Source organism: Myxine glutinosa, chromosome 4 (assembly GCF_964187855.1).
Source record: "Myxine glutinosa chromosome 4, kmMyxGlut1.1, whole genome shotgun sequence".
Lineage (NCBI taxonomy): Eukaryota > Metazoa > Chordata > Myxini > Myxiniformes > Myxinidae > Myxine > Myxine glutinosa.
In genome coordinates, this window is record NC_136264.1 from 152,596,965 (window position 1) to 152,613,791 (window position 16,827).

The 16,827-nt window shown below is 49.3% G+C and overlaps 1 protein-coding gene across 1 annotated transcript in view; it reads left to right on the forward strand.

The window, feature by feature from the left end:
- Positions 1–16,827, forward strand: part of LOC137425974 (FRAS1-related extracellular matrix protein 2-like) — a 117,220-nt gene that overhangs the window by 55,774 nt on the left and 44,619 nt on the right. The window contains exons 14-15 of the mRNA XM_068114696.2: positions 218–521; positions 762–893. Coding sequence (XP_067970797.2) covers positions 218–521; positions 762–893 — 436 coding nt within the window. The remainder of the gene's footprint in view (positions 1–217; positions 522–761; positions 894–16,827) is intronic.

Below are 16,827 nucleotides of genomic sequence, written 5' to 3' on the forward strand. Positions count from 1 at the left end.
ACATATTCCTCTAGAAGTTCAGTTAACCACTAATTTACTTTCAGCATGTAAAAAATCCATGCAAACAGATAAGAAAAGAGTATGCTATAATTTCATAAGGCAAACAACAATTAATTATATGCCTACATATTACACAAAAATATATCAATATTGTAAAAAAAACTTACATAATATCTAACCCCTGCAACTTGAAACACCATCCACTTCCTTTGTGTAGGTGTGCAACCGGAAGCACCCACAGTTTGACCAAACTGGTTGGATTTGTGCAAGGGAGGGCATAAATGATTCGCTGAGCACCTTTCGCTGGTTTGTGGGTACACCGACTGGGACCGACGGTGTTGCAGCTCCGCTGCAGGAACTTGATTCTGCAACATTTTTTGCCTCCACTAAAGTCATGACTCTTGATTCTGTCTACTTTCGATCGGGGTCACGGGTGAAATGTGCAGCGCGTGCTACCTCAGTGTCTGGCTACAGAGGCCTGGAACTGCTCAGTGATGTTGTGGTCATAAGCCGGACTGATGGTAAGTGAACAAGCCATACTGTTTCTATGTCTGCCATTGATCAGTTAAGCCTGTTGATGGCATTGGAGTTGTAGAGAAAGTTTGAGGACACATTGAGATAGAAATATAACTAATTACCTTTTGTGTGAAGCTCCTCAGGTTGCATACGTTATTACCATGTCAAAAACAACTATGAATGCAAAATATAGGGAGTATTTCATAGTAATAGGGAAGATAATGTTGCCGACACATGTGCCGCAGGACTTTGCCATCCTCAGACTCCAGGAGCAATAGGAGCTGAGCCCTTCTCAACCAAGCTTCACTACACCGGACCTGAAGATCCTGACTTACCCAATCTTATACAGCTTACAGTGAGCTTGCCACATATTGATGGTACGTACCAGGTCGACACATCAGTAAGACATGCACTGGTGGATACAGGGGGTGGGGGGAGCAGGGGGTGTAAAACACCCCACCCCCCTCGGATATTTGACGATAAATTATAAGCTATGATTATCCTGGAACAGCCCTTGTGCTGTCACATTATTTTAAACTAGAAAGAGCAATCGGAGATTGCAGACCCTCGCCAGGACGTGTTTTCAGTGGTTTTTAAGGCTTTTGTGGCGGCCGAACCACGTGTCCGATGACGTCATCATTATTTTTTCCTCTCCACCAATTTATCCTGAGATGATGCTCAAGAAATTTCATCTTGATCGGATTAAGTTTTATACTTGTCGAATTATGACGTCATAATGGAGGCATCTATGACATCATCATTAACATATGTTATTCCACATGGAGAGTTCTTTACAATGAGCCATGTCTCAATTTTTTCTGTGCAGCGCTTTCAGAGATATAGAGGTGCAAATTATTTCGGTGTTTCCAATATGGCGGCCGAACCACGTGACCGATGACGTCATCATTTTTTTCCCTCCACCAATTTATGCCTACATGACGCTCAAAAAATTTCATCTTGATCGGATGAAGTTTTGTACTTGTCGAATTATGACGTCATAATGGAGGCACCGATGACATCATCAATAACATATTTTATTCCACATGGAGAGTTCTTTACAATGAGCCATGTCTCATTTTTTTCTATTCAGCACTTTTGGAGATAGAGGTGCAAAAAATTTAGTTTTTTTGAAGATGGTGCCCATACCAAGTGACATATGACGTCCTAATTTATTATGATTACAAATTTATACGGGAGGAGGTGCACCAATAGTGAAAATTTCCTGTCAATCGGACCAAGCGTTGCAGAGAAAATCATATTTATTCTGTGTGGAAAAACAAACAAACAGACTGTGGCGGGGACAAGGGGTCATAATTCCGCGCACCAGTGGGTGGCGCAAGCGCCCAGGCGGGGACCGATGGTACATGCCCCGCCCTTCGACCGAGCTGCCACGCCCGGGGACTAGGCGTGGCCTCGGCACATATATGCGGGCTCTAAGCTCGAGCCCTCTCAGTGCTGCAGTTCGAGCTTTCGTAATAAAGACTCTTTTGGTTTTATCAAACGCGTTGTGGCCTACCTCTTTGGCAAGCAAGTTGTGTGCGCAGCACCACACTTCACTGGTGACCCCGATTAGTTCAGCCGTTGCTGACCACCGAACGCGCCATGGCCAACAACGCCGTCGCGGTAAAACTCCCAAGGCCGATGTGTGGTTCGTGCAGGCCGAAGCGCAATTTCAGCTTCGAGGCATAACGGCGGACGAGACCCGTTACTACCACGTGGTCGCCGCCCTCGGGCCGGCACTGCCGCCCGAGTCGTGTCCATCCTGCGGCACCCGCCGGTCGACCACAAGTACGGGGTGCTCAAACGTCTCCTCATCGCCACGTTCGGCCTCACGGAGATCGAACGGGCTGACCGCCTCCTGGACCTTCCCGAACTCGGCAACACACGACCATCCGTGCGGATGGATTATATGCTGTCGCTGCTGGGTGACCAAGCCCCAGATTTCTTATTCCGGGCGCTTTTCCTACGCCAGCTACCTCTACAGGTACGCCTTGCGCTGGCCGGTTCCAAAATAAGGGAACCCCGCGCCCTGGCTGTAGAGGCCGACAAGTTCTTCGCGGCTTGCGACACGTGGTCTAGTTACGGTGCGGCCATCGTGGATCCCGAGGCAGATGCTACAGCGTCCCTCATGGCCGCTGCCGCGCCCACCACCACCACCACCACCGCCGCCGCCGAGAAACGACCAGGCCGGCGCTCATTCGCGGCCCTGAGCGTCGGCCATTCCGGCAGCCTCCTATTCATTACGGACACCTTGTCCGGGCGCCGTTTCCTCTGCGATACAGGAGCGCAGGTAAGCGTCATCCCCGCCTCCACGTCCGACAAGCGAACCACGGGCCGCCGCCAACGGTACACCCATCCGCACATTCGGGAAGCGCTGCCTCTCCCTGCGGTTTGGAGGGCAGCGCTTTCAATGGTCGTTCGTGACCGCCAGCGTGCCAATGGCATTGCTTGGTGCGGACTTCCTATGTGCGAATGGGTTGTTGGTCGACGTGAAGCGCAAACGGCTCGTCCAGGCCGAAACCTTTAGCTCACTTGCTTGTTCGCTGAGCGGCTCGTTGAGCGGCTCACTGAGTGGCTCACCGAGCGGCTTGCCAAGCGGCTTGCTGGAGGGTTCCGTCCCGGCGAGTTTAGTTTGCACGCTTCCGGCAGCGGACGACTTTACCCGCCTCCTCGCCAGTTTCCCGGCCCTCACGCGGCCCACCTTCTCAGCGGTGGCCGTTAAACACGGGGTGGAGCACCACATCCCCACGGTCGGTCCGCCGGTCTATGCCCGGGCACGCCGACTCGAGCCCACGAAGCTCGCGGTGGCGAAAGCGGAGTTCGCCACGCTGGAGCGGCTGGGGATCGTGCGGCGCTCCAACAGCGCTTGGGCTTCTCTGCTGCACATCGTGCCGAAGCCCGGCGGGGGATGGCGGCCGTGCGGGGACTACCGCCGGCTCAACGATGCCACCACCCCCGACTGCTACCCGGTCCCACACATTCAGGACTTTTCTGCCCGGTTGGCCAACACGACCGTGTTTTCTAAGGTGGACCTCATCCGGGGTTACCATCAGGTCCCCGTCCAACCGGACGACGTCCCGAAGACGGCCGTCATCACCCCTTTCGGCTTCTTCAAATTCCTCAGGATGCCCTTCGGGTTGAAGAATGCGGCTCAGGCGTTCCAGCGGCTCATGGATAGCGTCTTGCGTGACTTACCTTTCCTGTTTGTTGACCTGGACGACATCCTAGTCGCGAGCGCGTCCCGGGAGGAGCACCTGCTCCACCTCCGCACGCTTTTCGAATACCTGGGCCAGCATGGTCTAATCATCAACCCCGCCGAGTGCCATTTCGGCGTCGCCACCATCGACTTCTTGGGGCACCGCATCACCGAGCACGGGGCCATCCCTTTACCGGCCAAGGTGGAGGCGGTCAAGGATTTCCCGCGGCCCCGCATGATCAAGAGGCTCCAGGAGTTCGTGGGCATGGTAAACTTTTACCACCGCTTCGTGCCCCACGTCGCCCAGCTCCTCCGCCCCTTGCACGAGGCCCTTCGGGGCAAGCCGGGCAAAGGTGACATCGCATGGTCGGAGCCGATGGCCGCGGCGTTCGCGGGCGCAAAGCTGGCTCTGGCCGACGCCACCATGCTAGCGCACCCAGCGCCCGATGCACCGATCGCCCTCACCACCGACGCGTCGGACTACACGGTGGGCGCGGTGCATGAGCAATGGGTGCGTGGTGCTTGGCAACCGCTGGCGTTTTTCAGCCGGCAGCTTCGCCCGCACGAACGCCGGTACAGCACCTTTGACCGCGAGTTGCTCGGGCTCCACCTGGCGGTCCGACACGTCCGCCATCTGCTGGAGGGCCGCCCGTTCACGGCCTTCATTGACCACAAGCCCCTTGTGTTCGCGATGGCCAAGGTCGCCGAGCCGTGGTCGGCACGGCAGCAGCGCCACCTCTCTGCCGTGTCCGAGTACATGACGGACATCCGTCACGTGGCGGGTAAGGACAACCCGGTGGCGGATTGCCTTTCCCGGTCCGTCGTGCACGCGGTCCACCTCGGGGTCGACTATGCACGAATGGCGGAGGCCCAGACCGCCGACCCCGGCGTCCAGGCCTCGCGGACCACCGTCACGGGCCTCCGCATCACCGAGGTGCCGTCCGACGCCGCGGGCACGGCCCTCCTATGCGACGTCTCCCTCGGCCGGCCTCGCCCCATCGTGCCCGCTGGCTGGCAGCGCCCAGTGTTCAACGCCATCCACGACCTGTCCCACCCTGGCACGAGGGCATCCCAGAAACTCGTCGGGGTGAAGTTCGTCTGGCATGGCCTCAGGAAGGACGTCCATGACTGGGCCAGGACGTGCCACGCGTGCCAGCGCGCAAAGGTCCACCGCCACACCCAGGCACCGTTGGCCCCGTTTACGGTGCCCGAGCGGCGGTTCGACCATGTGCACGTCGACTTGGTGGGACCTCTGCCCCCCTCGCGAGGGTTCACCCACCTCCTCACCATGGTCGACCGCACCACACGATGGCTGGAGGCCATCCCATTGGCGGCGACGTCTGCGGCTGAGGTGGCGCAAGCCTTTATCGCCACTTGGGTTTCCCGGTTCGGTGCCCCCTCGGACATCTCGTCTGACCGCGGCCCCCAGTTCACCTCGGAGCTCTGGGCCGCGGTGGCGCAAGGGCTCGGGGTGAAGCTACACCACACCACGGCCTACCACCCACAGGCCAATGGCCTGTGCGAGCGCTTTCATCGCTCCATGAAGCTCCATCGCGCGTCCTCGGCGGAGCTGGTCTTCGGGCAACCACTGCGGGTACCGGGTGAATTTATCCCCGACTCCATGGCTCCTTGGTCCGCGGCGCAACAGCGCTCCGCCCTTCAGGAGACCGCCCGGAGGTTTGCCCCGGTGCCAACGGCACACCACGGTTGCCCGCCTTCCCACGTCGCCCCGGAGCTTCGCACGGCAAAATACGTGTTCATCCGGTACGACGCCCACCGAGCACTGCTACGGCCCCCGTACGACGGGCCCTTCCGCGTGCTGGAGACCGGGGTCAAATTTTTCACGGTCGACATCGGCGGTGCCCCGGATCGCATTTCCGTGGACCGCCTCAAGCCGGCCCACCTCGATCAGGACCACCCCCCGCCAGCAGCTCTGCCTCCGCGTCGGGGCCGCCCCACGGCGGTCGGACCCCCGGCACCCCTGCCAGCAGCTCTGCCTCCGCGTCGAGGCCGCCCCCCGGCGGTCGGACCCCTGGCACCCCCCAGCCCCGCTGGCCCGCTACCCCCCAGCCCTGCACCCATCGCCAGGGGGCGTTTCGGCCGGGTCATCCGGCTTCCCCGCAAATTCACCCTTCAGGTGCGCGGGAATTCTGGGGGGGCGCGTGTGGCGGGCACAAGGGGTAATAATTCCGCGCACCGGTGGGTGGTGCGAGCGCCCAGGCGGGGACCGATGCTACATGCCCCGCCCTTCGACCGAGCGGCCACGCCCGGGGACTAGGCGTGGCCTCGGCACATAGATGCGGGCCCTAAGCTCGAGCCCGCTCAGTGCTGCAGTTCGAGCTTTCCTAATAAAGACTCTTTTGGTTTTATCAAACGCGTTGTGGCCTACCTCTTTGGCAAGCAAGTTGTGTGCGCAGCACCACACTTCAAGACAGACAAATAAACGATCTCAAATGCAGTACCCTCCCCTCTGGTGACGGTAATAAAGAATGTTCCAGACAACTTAGCAACATTCAGCAGTTTTAAATCACTTTTGCTCTATTATAAAACACTGAGTGCGACGAAAAAAAAAAAGTGCTTTACTCATAAATGCACCATCCAAAGCGAGGTCACTGCAACAACTCCAGTGGATATGTCGCGGATATGACGCATAGACCACGTGGAGATGACGCAACACAAGTGGAGCATGAATATGCGATGAGGAAAACGTGGGCGGACCGGACCATGAATACGTATGAGGCACACAAGGGTGAAGCATAAATGTGCATTACATTCAAACTGGGTTACAGGACTTACAAGCTTCAGCACAAAGATATTGTATGTACTAGCGTGACTCGGCGCGCTCCACACACTTCGTTTCAAAGGGGTAAACATCGTTTTGCATCATCAGACCAGGAGAATTGGCGGACTCGTCTCATGTTTTGCTTTGCTTGTATGATCCGGAGAGTGCTATAAATAATAAGAAACTTTACAAATGCTTGTTTTAACTGAGGATAATAACGACTCGACGTGATTTGCTGTGTTGTCATGATTTACACCAATCGTAATACACACATATCTATGTTGTACAAATGTATTTGTAATATTAGTGATATTATTTATTTATAATTTATTTGCAATCAAAAAAGGTCCTAATTGGTGTAAAGCTCTAAATCGTCAAGTATCCAAGCTGGTCTAAAGGGTCTAAAGCATCCGATGGGCCTTCGTGGTCTTTAATGGTCTTCTTGGTCTTTTTGGTGTGTGTGTGTGTGTGTGTGTGTGTGTGTGTGTGTGTGTGTGTGTGTGTGTGTGTGTGTGTGTGTGTGTGTGTGTGTGTGTGTGTGTTCGTTCGTTCCATTTTGGGGTATTCAGGGTATTTTGGGTCTTCAAGGACTTTTGGGTCTTCAGGGACTTTTGGGTCTTCAGGGTATTTTGTGTCTTTGGGATATTTGGGGTATTTTGGGTCTTTGTGGCCATTTGGGTATTCAGGGTCGTTTGGATCCTCTGGGCCTTTTTAGGGTATTTTGGGTCTTTGGTGTCTTTTAGGTCTTCAGGGGCTTTTTGGTGTTAAGGGTCTTTTGGTTCCCCTGGTCTTTAAGGGTCTTTGGGGTATTTTGGTTATTCAGGCTATTTAAGGGTATTTTGGGTCTTGGGGGTGTTTTGGGTCTTCAGGGTGTTTTCGGTCTTCAGGGTATTTTGGGTCTTCAGGGTCTTTTGTATCCTCTGGGCCTCTAAGGGTGTTTTTGGTATTTTGTGTCTTCAGAGTCTTTGAGGGTCTTCTGGATATTTAAGGGTATTCAGGGTCGTTTGTGTCTTCATGGTGTTTTGGGTATTTGGGGTCTTTTTGGTCTTCAGGGTATTTTGGTTCTTCTGGGTATTTAAGGGTCTTTTAGATCTTCAGAGTGTTTTGGTCTTTGGGATGTTTTTGGTCTTTGGGGTCTTCGGAGTGTTTTGGGTCTTCGGGGTGTTTTAGGTCTTCATGGTCTTTTGGGTCTTCAGGGTCTTTTGGATCCTCTGGGCTTTTAAGGGTGTTTTGGGCCTTTTGGGTCTTCGGGGTGCTTTGGGTCTTTGGGGTGTTTTGGATCTTCAGGGTGTTTTTTATTTTTGGGGTCTTTTGGGTCTTCAGGGTGTTTTGGGTCTTCAGAGTTTTTAAGGGTCTTCAGGGTCTTTAAGGGTCTTCTGGATATTTAAGGGTCTTCAGGGTGTTTTGGGTCTTCATGGTGTTTTGGGTCTTCATGGTCTTTTGTGTCTTCATGGTCTTTTGGGTCTTCAGGGTCTTTTGGATCCTCTGGGCTTTTAAGGGTGTTTTGGGCCTTTGGGGCCTTTTGGGTCTTTGGGGTGCTTTGGATCTTTGGGGTGTTTTGGGTCTTCAGGGTGTTTTGTATTTTCGGGGTATTTTAGGTCTTCAGGGTGTTTTGGGTTTTTGGGGTGTTTTAGGTCTTCGGGGTCTTTTGGGTCTTTGAGGTGTTTTGGATCTTCGGGATCTTCTGGGTTTTTGCGTCTTCAGGGTGTTTTGCATCTTCGGGTGTTTTGGGTCTTCAGGGTCTTTGGTGTCTTTTAGGTCTTCAGGGGCTTTTTGGTGTTAAGGGTCTTTTGGTTCCCTTGGTCTTTAAGGGTCTTTGGGGTATTTTGGTTATTCAGTCTATTTAAGGGTATTTTGGGTCTTGGGGGTGTTTTGGGTCTTCAGGGTGTTTTGGGTCTTCAGGGTGTTTTGGGTCTTTCGGGTATTTTGGGTCTTCAGGGTTTTTTGGATCCTCTGGGCCTCTAAGGGTATTTTTGGTATTTTGTGTCTTCGGAGTCTTTAAGTGTCTTCAGGGTCTTTAAGGGTCTTCTGGATATTTAAGCGTCTTCAGGGTCTTTTGGGTCTTCACGTTGTTTTGGGTATTTGGGGTATTTTTGGTCTTAAGGGTATTTTGGTTCTTCGGGGTATTTAATGGTCTTTTGGATCTTTGGGGTGTTTTGGTCTTTGGGATGTTTTGGGTCTTTGGGGTGTTTTGGGTCTTCAGGGTGTTTTGGGTCTTCATGGTGTTTTGGGTCTTCATGGTGTTTTGGGTCTTCATGGTCTTTTGGGTCTTCAGGGTCTTTTGGATCCTCTGGGATTTTAAAGGTGTTTTGGGTCTTTGTGGTGTTTTGGGTCTTCAGGGTGTTTTGGATTTTCGGTGTATTTTGGGTCTTCAGGGTGTTTTGGGTCTTTGGGGTGTTTTAGGTCTTCGGGGTCTTTTGGGTCTTTGGGGTGTTTTGGATCTTCGGGATCTTCTGGGTTTTTGCGTCTTCGGGGTGTTTTGCGTCTTCGGGTGTTTTGGGTCTTCGGGGTATTTTGGGTCTTCGGGGTATTTTGGGTCTTTGGGGTGTTTCAGGTCTTCAGGGTGTTTCAGGTCTTCAGGGTGTGTTGGGTCTTTCTGGGTCTTTTGGATCCTCAGGGCCTTTAAGGGTAAATTGGGTCTTTAGGATGTTTTGGGTCTTTGGGGTCTTTTGGGTCTTTAAGGGTATTTTGGGTCTTCAGGGGTCTTGGTGGTTTTAAGGGTATTGGTGGACTTAAAGGGTCGTCAAAGGTCTGAGTGGTCTCAACAGTCCAAACGTAATTAAGAGATCACGGACTGTGTTTTGGGTGTTAATTTTATTGGTCAAAGAAGAAGACGTTTTGGTCGCATATAAACAAGCATACATAACCATAACCATACAAACCATACATATACATACATAACTCTATTGTAATAACTAGACTACGGATTTTTATGTTAAGAAAATAGGCCTTTTATGTTTTGAAAAGCGGGAATTTTTATTTTTTATGTGAAAAAATCCCGAAATATTTTTTTCCCCCGTTTTATTCATTTTTTATTATTACCAAGTTTTTCAGAAATCAGTCAAAAAAAGAACAAAAAATGGTAAGCTTTTTCCTGCACAACATTAAGCACTCTGGGCTAGTAAACAGGTAAAAAAATGATGTTCAGGTACCTTTATTGCAACCGCATTGTTTGATAAGTAGAGGACTAGAAGAAATTGACAAGACCCTTTTAGGAACGGTTAAAGTAGGTGTTTGAAATCATTATCTTGGTAATGTTCTCCTTGGTGAGGCGGTGTCGGCGGTCGGTGAGGACGTTTCTGTAGACGGAGAAGGACCTTTCCACGTCGACGCTGACGATGGGGCAGTACCTCAAGAGGGGGATGTCAGCAAGCTTGACTCCAGCCGGCACACCAACCTCAGATCCGTGCTGATCTCCATCCAGGATCAAAGCCACTGTCCTCAGCACACCAATGTCGGGATTGCGCTGCAGCACCGCCTTGAACTTGGTGAGCAGGATCTCCTTACGGCAGCCTCAGATCTTTTTGAGCTCCTCCTTGGCCTGATCAAGGAGCTGGAAGGCCTTGGCCAGCTCCATGCCGGCCTCCTCCAGCTGCTTAAGGATCTTCGGGATGAACGACACGTGGGCATTTAAGAAGACCAAACTGAGCTTGATGTCCGCCTTTCCGAACAGGTCCTTGGCACTCCGGATTGCCATCGCGTCGTCATCGTTCAGCTGGTCCACAATGTCCTTGACGGCCTCAAAGTGCTCGGCGTAAAACACCGCGGCGTCGATCCATGTCCCCCACCGAGTCAGAATGGGCTCCGGGGGGAGAGAAAGATTGGGCTGCTGCTCCTTCCAAAAGACAACACGCGACGGGGCTTTGACGAACACCTTCTTCGTCGTGGCAATCAGGTCGTTGACGTCCTTGAACATTTCTCAGACTGTCTCGCAGACACGGTGGAGCGCGTGGGCAATGCAAGTCACATGCAGCAAGTCCGGGAAGAGTTCCTTCAGGGCATGGCCGGCCTTGATCATATAGGCCGCGGCGTCGCTGACGAGGACCTTGAGGCACTCCAGCTTGAAATCAGGCCAAAGATAGCGCAGCGTGTCATTGACTGCACGCACGATCTCCCCGGAGTTGGTCTTCTCCAGAAACATGCACTGGACGAGGTGGGGACGAAAGTACCCCTCCTTGGACAAGCGTCCCGTGATGATGTTGGCCACATATCGACCTGCCGAATCGGTCGTCTCGTCGACGGACAGCCAGATGGGCTGCTGTCCGAGGTCGGCACAGATCCCCGCCAAGGCCTCGTCGTAGCACTTGTCGAGGTAGTGCTTTCGAATCCAGCTTTCATCGGGGATCTGGAGAGTGATGTGCTTCTCCAGGAACGACCGGAGGGCAGGGTTTTCCATTTTCGACCATGGGATGCCAGCGGCCAGCATGGCCTGGCACAGCTCCTGAGCCACGACGTCGCACTTGTGCCTCTTTCCGCCACCAAAGTCCTCCATGGTGGCTTGCGTGACCGTCCTCTTCTTCTTCAAGGCCAAATTGCTCTTGTGGCGGTCTCCTCGGACATGTTGGGCCAGCTCAGACTTCTGCTTCGCCCGGAAAGTCTTTTCACAAGCTCGACAGAAAGCCGTGTCACTCGACACATACTTGAAGGTGGCCCCATCGCCGCCAGCGTTGAATTCCTTCAGCCACTTGTCACGAAGAGCAGCACTCATCTTGATAGGAGACTTGTTCACACTTTGTGTACACTCTCTCACTGTAGTACACCGCCTCACTGCTGTACACGCTGGGGACGCAACGCACGCAAGTGGACGCAACGTTTTGTTTTTGAGATCGATCGCAGTTAAAAATTTCGATCGCAGTTTAAAATTTCGATCGCAGTTTAAAATTTCGAAAAATTCCCCAATTTTTTTTAGCGTTGCCAGACATTTTCGACCAAAAAGGGCATTTTATTTTATTTTTCCCGAAAAAGGGCGAAATTCTTTTTTTCTCCGAAAATAGCAAAATAATTTTTTTGTGCACAAAAAGCCGTTTTATGTGAAAAAATTTTTTTTATTTTTTCACATAAAAATCCGATGTGCAGTAATAACATATAATAAGATGTAGTCCAGTGGCAGATACAGAATGGCGCGCACCATTCAATTTTCTCTTCATGTGTATGTCAATTATGTGTGTGTGTGACGTGTACAGGATACACGTGTGCTATTTGGACGAGTTCACTAACACGCTCGACATGAGGTGTTTAGTCAACATCCCTCGTCGAGTGCTTAAGACCATCCTGAACGAGGTGACATAGATCATTGGTGGCCCGATTAAAGACGGACTGACCAAGTGTTTAAAGGAGGGCGGGTTTTCACCATCATGAGATAACTTTAGGGCCAGGTAAGAAAGCAAGGAACTGCAGAAACTTTCAGGAACGTGGAAAATGCCGTTTCCGACGATCAATGTATCATTTTTTTTCAAAAAGCCCCCCCAAAACACCCAGCACCCCCAAAACAAACTTTGCCGATTTGCATTACTTTGGCTTTTAATTCGTTTTGATCGCACATGGGCAGAGAGGGGCGAGATAATATTGTTACTCTGTCTGCCTGTCTGCCAATAAAACAAAATTTTACATCATTCATTACAGGAAACTTAGTCTTTAAGGATATTTAAAAGGACGAAAATAACAGACATGAAGCAATAATGTAACATGTTAGATAGGGTGACGTAATATACATTGGGTAAAACGGCAGTAAAACCCGGAATGAATTTATTTATGTCTTTAAATCTCTTAAACTTTTATTTAAATTTAATTATATACTTGAACACTGTGGAACACAAATATCCATCATAATACTTCCAGGAGCCATGCTCAAATCTGAGCCTGAGCATTCAAGGCCCAAATCAGCTCCTGTTCCAACTTTTCAAGGGTCTATGGCAGTCTTGGCATGTAGTAAGGGCATTTTATGAGATATTTCACAAATCTGTTAACTAAATTGTTACCAAAAAATTTCTTCACCAATATGTTTGTAAAGGTGTGTAATAACATGTGTTAAAATGTTGAAGTTCAACTCCCGTGGGAAACCCAGAAAAAAAGCTGTTGAATTCGGGTACCGAAAAATTATTTTCGAGAATTTTTATTTTTTTTAATCGGCCCTTAAGTAACTTATGAGGGGTCAAATAAGGGTTTTTCATGATTCTGAGTTGATTGTTAACATTTATATTTTCACTTTTACATTTACACACAAAGTAGCTTTTATTTCACATACATATATAATACTCAAGAGTTATTTCTCATTCACAATGTCAGAAGTTTCAACAGTCATTGTCTATGTCTTCTTCAGACTCAACAACATCATGACTGCAGTTTCTGCAGGTAATGCCATTACAGACTCCACAGGCCGAGATGCACGTGACCCCATTCTTCTTGCAGCTGCATCGCCGGTTGCTGCAATCTCCATGACAATTACAGCTCGTGAACTGCAATAGCTCCTCAGGAGCCGTGGGGTCCAGTGTTGGAACTGGCTCATACCCATGCACACCTATTGTCCATCCATAGTCACTGGGGTTCAGAGACATGCTCTGTAGAAGGATCCAGTCCCGGGTCTGCAGGTAGGACAGAAGTTTGGCTGTCGTACTTCCAGGATAGATCAACTGGATCACATCTAGTAGTCCAGAATCTTCCATGATGTTACCCATTGATCCAAGATAAGACTTCAGCAGGTGAAAACCACCCAACCTTGGAATGACGGGTAGATTTGCCTGCTTTATTATATTCACAGCCTTCAGCCAAATCGGAAGATCAAAGGTCACTATAGCGACCCCAGCGCGCCGTATGCACTCTTTCAGAGTGGTGAAGATGGTGTTGAGGTCATTAGGGTCTCCTTCAATAACTGGGAGGAACTCGATCTGTGTGCTCTGCTTTGCATCATTAGCATGGATTCTCTTCATCCAGCCATTCCAGTTGGAGTGTGGGAACTCAGGATCGTTGGCTTTGATCACCCACCCTGCTGCCCAGAGTGTGTCACCTGGAGTGAGGAGTGGCTGATCATGAGCCAGGGAGGAGGAAAGCTCAGCGAGGGGGAGAAACATGATCGCGTTCGTTCCTATCTGTTTCCTGTTCGTAAATGGAATAATCTTTACTTCAGTTCCTCTCAGGATCTTAGCTTTGTCGAGTGCCTTCAACTTCACCCGGGGGAAAGCTGCTGTTGTCTGTGGATCTGGCAAAGGTGGTGCCGGAGAGGTGACTTCGATCCAACCCATTGAGTGAAAGGGAGTGTTTCCGTGAATAGAGACAATGTTTAAATCTATATTGTCTCCAACAAACTGAGTGACTGCATTGTTTGTTTCCCCAACCTCCATAAAGACCACCTGATAATTACTTGACAATTCACTTTCACTGGCTGGCACTTTGGCTGTCATCACTGATTGATCCTCAAGCGCAGCATCAACCGCAACCTCATCATTGATCTGTTCATCGGTTTCCTCCACAATGGTGTCAAGAGTGCCAGAAGTATCTGGAACATCATCTCCACTCCTACTATTAAGGAAGCAGTATTTGTAGTTTTGTGTCTCCGTGTAAGACTCAGTGTATACCAGCCGGTGGAACTTGTTGAGCATCCATTTTGACCCAAATCTATGATCAAGTTGTATGGCAAGCCCCATTTGGTGTGGCAATACTCCAGACCGAGGTCGACAGGCCTTTATAAAATTCTGCCCCCAAACGGCAACTCTTTCGTCTGTCTTGACAATCGGTCTCAAGAACATCTGAAGGCTTGCAGGAACAAGTGTCAGCTGACTATCGATGTCAGTCATACTGTGTGTGGTGGGGTATGACTTTGGACCTAAATCAATCAAGGCAATATCATTGGATATGAACTTGAGTGCCGTCTTTATGATCTGAGTCTTCTCATCTCCATGGTCAAGATTAGCATGATGCACTCGCAGAATATTGTCGGTGCCATCTTTGAGACAGAGTACATCTGCCCTTCTTTCCTGTGTTGTGAAATACAAGGTGTCTTCGTATTTCTCTAGAAGTTTTATCTTCAGCCAATGCTTTGAATAAGAAAGGCTCTTCTCTGGTGACTGATCAAACTCCTGCAGCTTTTCATGGACTTGGTCCATGTTCATTACCCCATGCTCTAATTCTGAGTCTAACCATTCGCAGAATTCAATAAAAACTGCCTCTCGCTCCTCATCAATACTCCTCTGTCCTCTCTTCCTTTTTCCTTCCTCATCAGTCTTGGACAAACTGTCACCTCTCGCAAACATAAGTTTGCATCGCAAATGGTACAGTGTTTCTTCTGCTACCAAGTCGTTGATCCCTTCCAGGCGTCCAGTGACTTCAGTGGTCCAGTCATCCCCGCGACTCCGTGCTGTCTTCAGCAAGCTTGCCTTCAGTGTATCTGCAGTCAAATTATCTGGCACTCTGTATTTCTTTCTAGCTTGTGCTGGATTATTTTTGTAGAGCTGGGCTGGTTGGTTGCAAAGAATGCATACATCCTTATACAGGAGGTCAACTGACTGTGATCTTCTAGAACTGCAGCCAGTTGATGAACTGAACTCACAAGTAGTGCGTCTTCTCTTCAACTTTGATGACTCTTTCTCTGCCTTTGATGCTTGAGCTGACTTCTTGGTGGTTGCAACAAAGTTGTTGTACAGATCATTTTACACTTCTGGTGGTACACTCAGTTTTCCTTCCTTTTGAGCCTCCTTCATACGTTCCACAACAGTAACATTTTCGACAGTTTCTGCTTGTTTCAATAAAGTTGAGTATCCCTTTGGAGTTGCCTGTATGAGCCTTTCAGCTGGTGTTTCCGAGCGTGCACAGATGAAGCAATTGAGCACAGGTGGAGTAACGTCTTCATCCATATTGCTAGACTCCATGTCCTGCAAAGTAGAAAATGAGATATATTTAGAAATTATTTTTCCACAAAGGAGTGTCTGTGGTGAAATATAAATGTTAACAATCAACTCAGAATCATGAAAAACCCTTATTTGACCCCTCATAAGTTACTTAAGGGCCGATTTAAAAAAATAAAAATTCTCGAAAATAATTTTTCGGTACCCGAATTCAACAGCTTTTTTTCTGGGTTTCCCACGGGAGTTGACCTTCAACATTTTAACACATGTTATTACACACCTTTACAAACATATTGGTGAAGAAATTTTTTGGTAACAATTTAGTTAACAGATTTTGATATGTTTCCCTTACTAATGGTTCATATGTGATGATCAATAATATCCCAGAGATATTGGATTGGATTTAAATCTGGTGAGATTACATGAACGTTGCCATTTACAAGAATGTTCCTTGTTTGAATGGCCCTGTGAGCTGCAGCATTATCACACATAAATATGATTCCTGGACCATGTTATTGAATGGTCGGCAACACATGTTGCTGTACGATCTCATTAATGTATCGATCTGCTGCCAGGTTTCCATGAATACGGATTAAGTCGGTGTGAAAGGTTTCAGAAATACCACCCCATGTCATGACATTTCCACGCCCAAAATTTGAAGCTTCCTGGACACAGATCAGGGCATATCGCTCATTGCATCTTCTGGAGGCCCACGCATGACCATCGTGACTTTCAAGGAGAAACTTTGATTCGGCAATTAATACGATTGCCCATTGTCTGATTTTATTGCCCATTGCCTGGATGGGCTGATTCTACCACTGCAAGTGTCTGTGGATGTGTCACAGTGCAAGTCTTGGACACTGACCAGGACGATGACCACAGATCTCTGCATCATGGAGATGCTTCGATACAGTGTTGACACTTATCCAACCTACGAGGTCCAGGAAATGCATTTTCATTACTCTGGGCAGTTATAAACTGATTGTGTGGATGGTTAGTGCGAATGTATGTGCCTTGAGCAACAGTTACTGTACAAGATCAATCCTACACACCTTGGGATGTCCAATTATATGGATATCTCTTGTTGATCCAGTGGTTTGATGATGTCTTTCTCTGTCTGCAGCTGTGGAGGAACCCATTCCTTAAGTTTGAACATAAAGAGTTCCTCTCCTCACATTAACTTGCAACATGGCTAATGAAAGACACTGCTAATGAAAGACACATCAGGCTAATTGAGAAGAGGAAGACATTTCATGCTTCATTTGAACAACCAAATTTACAATACACACTCTCCGCCATAAAAAAACGAACATGTAGAATTGATAATGTGGATAATGAAGTTGTCCAATGATTTGATTTTTCTCATTTTCTGACAAAGTGTTCTGCGCATCCCTCGTGCCAAAAAATGCACATGGAATGAATGATGGAATTGTCCTTCAACAATTACATTATCAATTCTACATGTTCGTTTTTTTATGGCGGAGAGTGTGTATTGT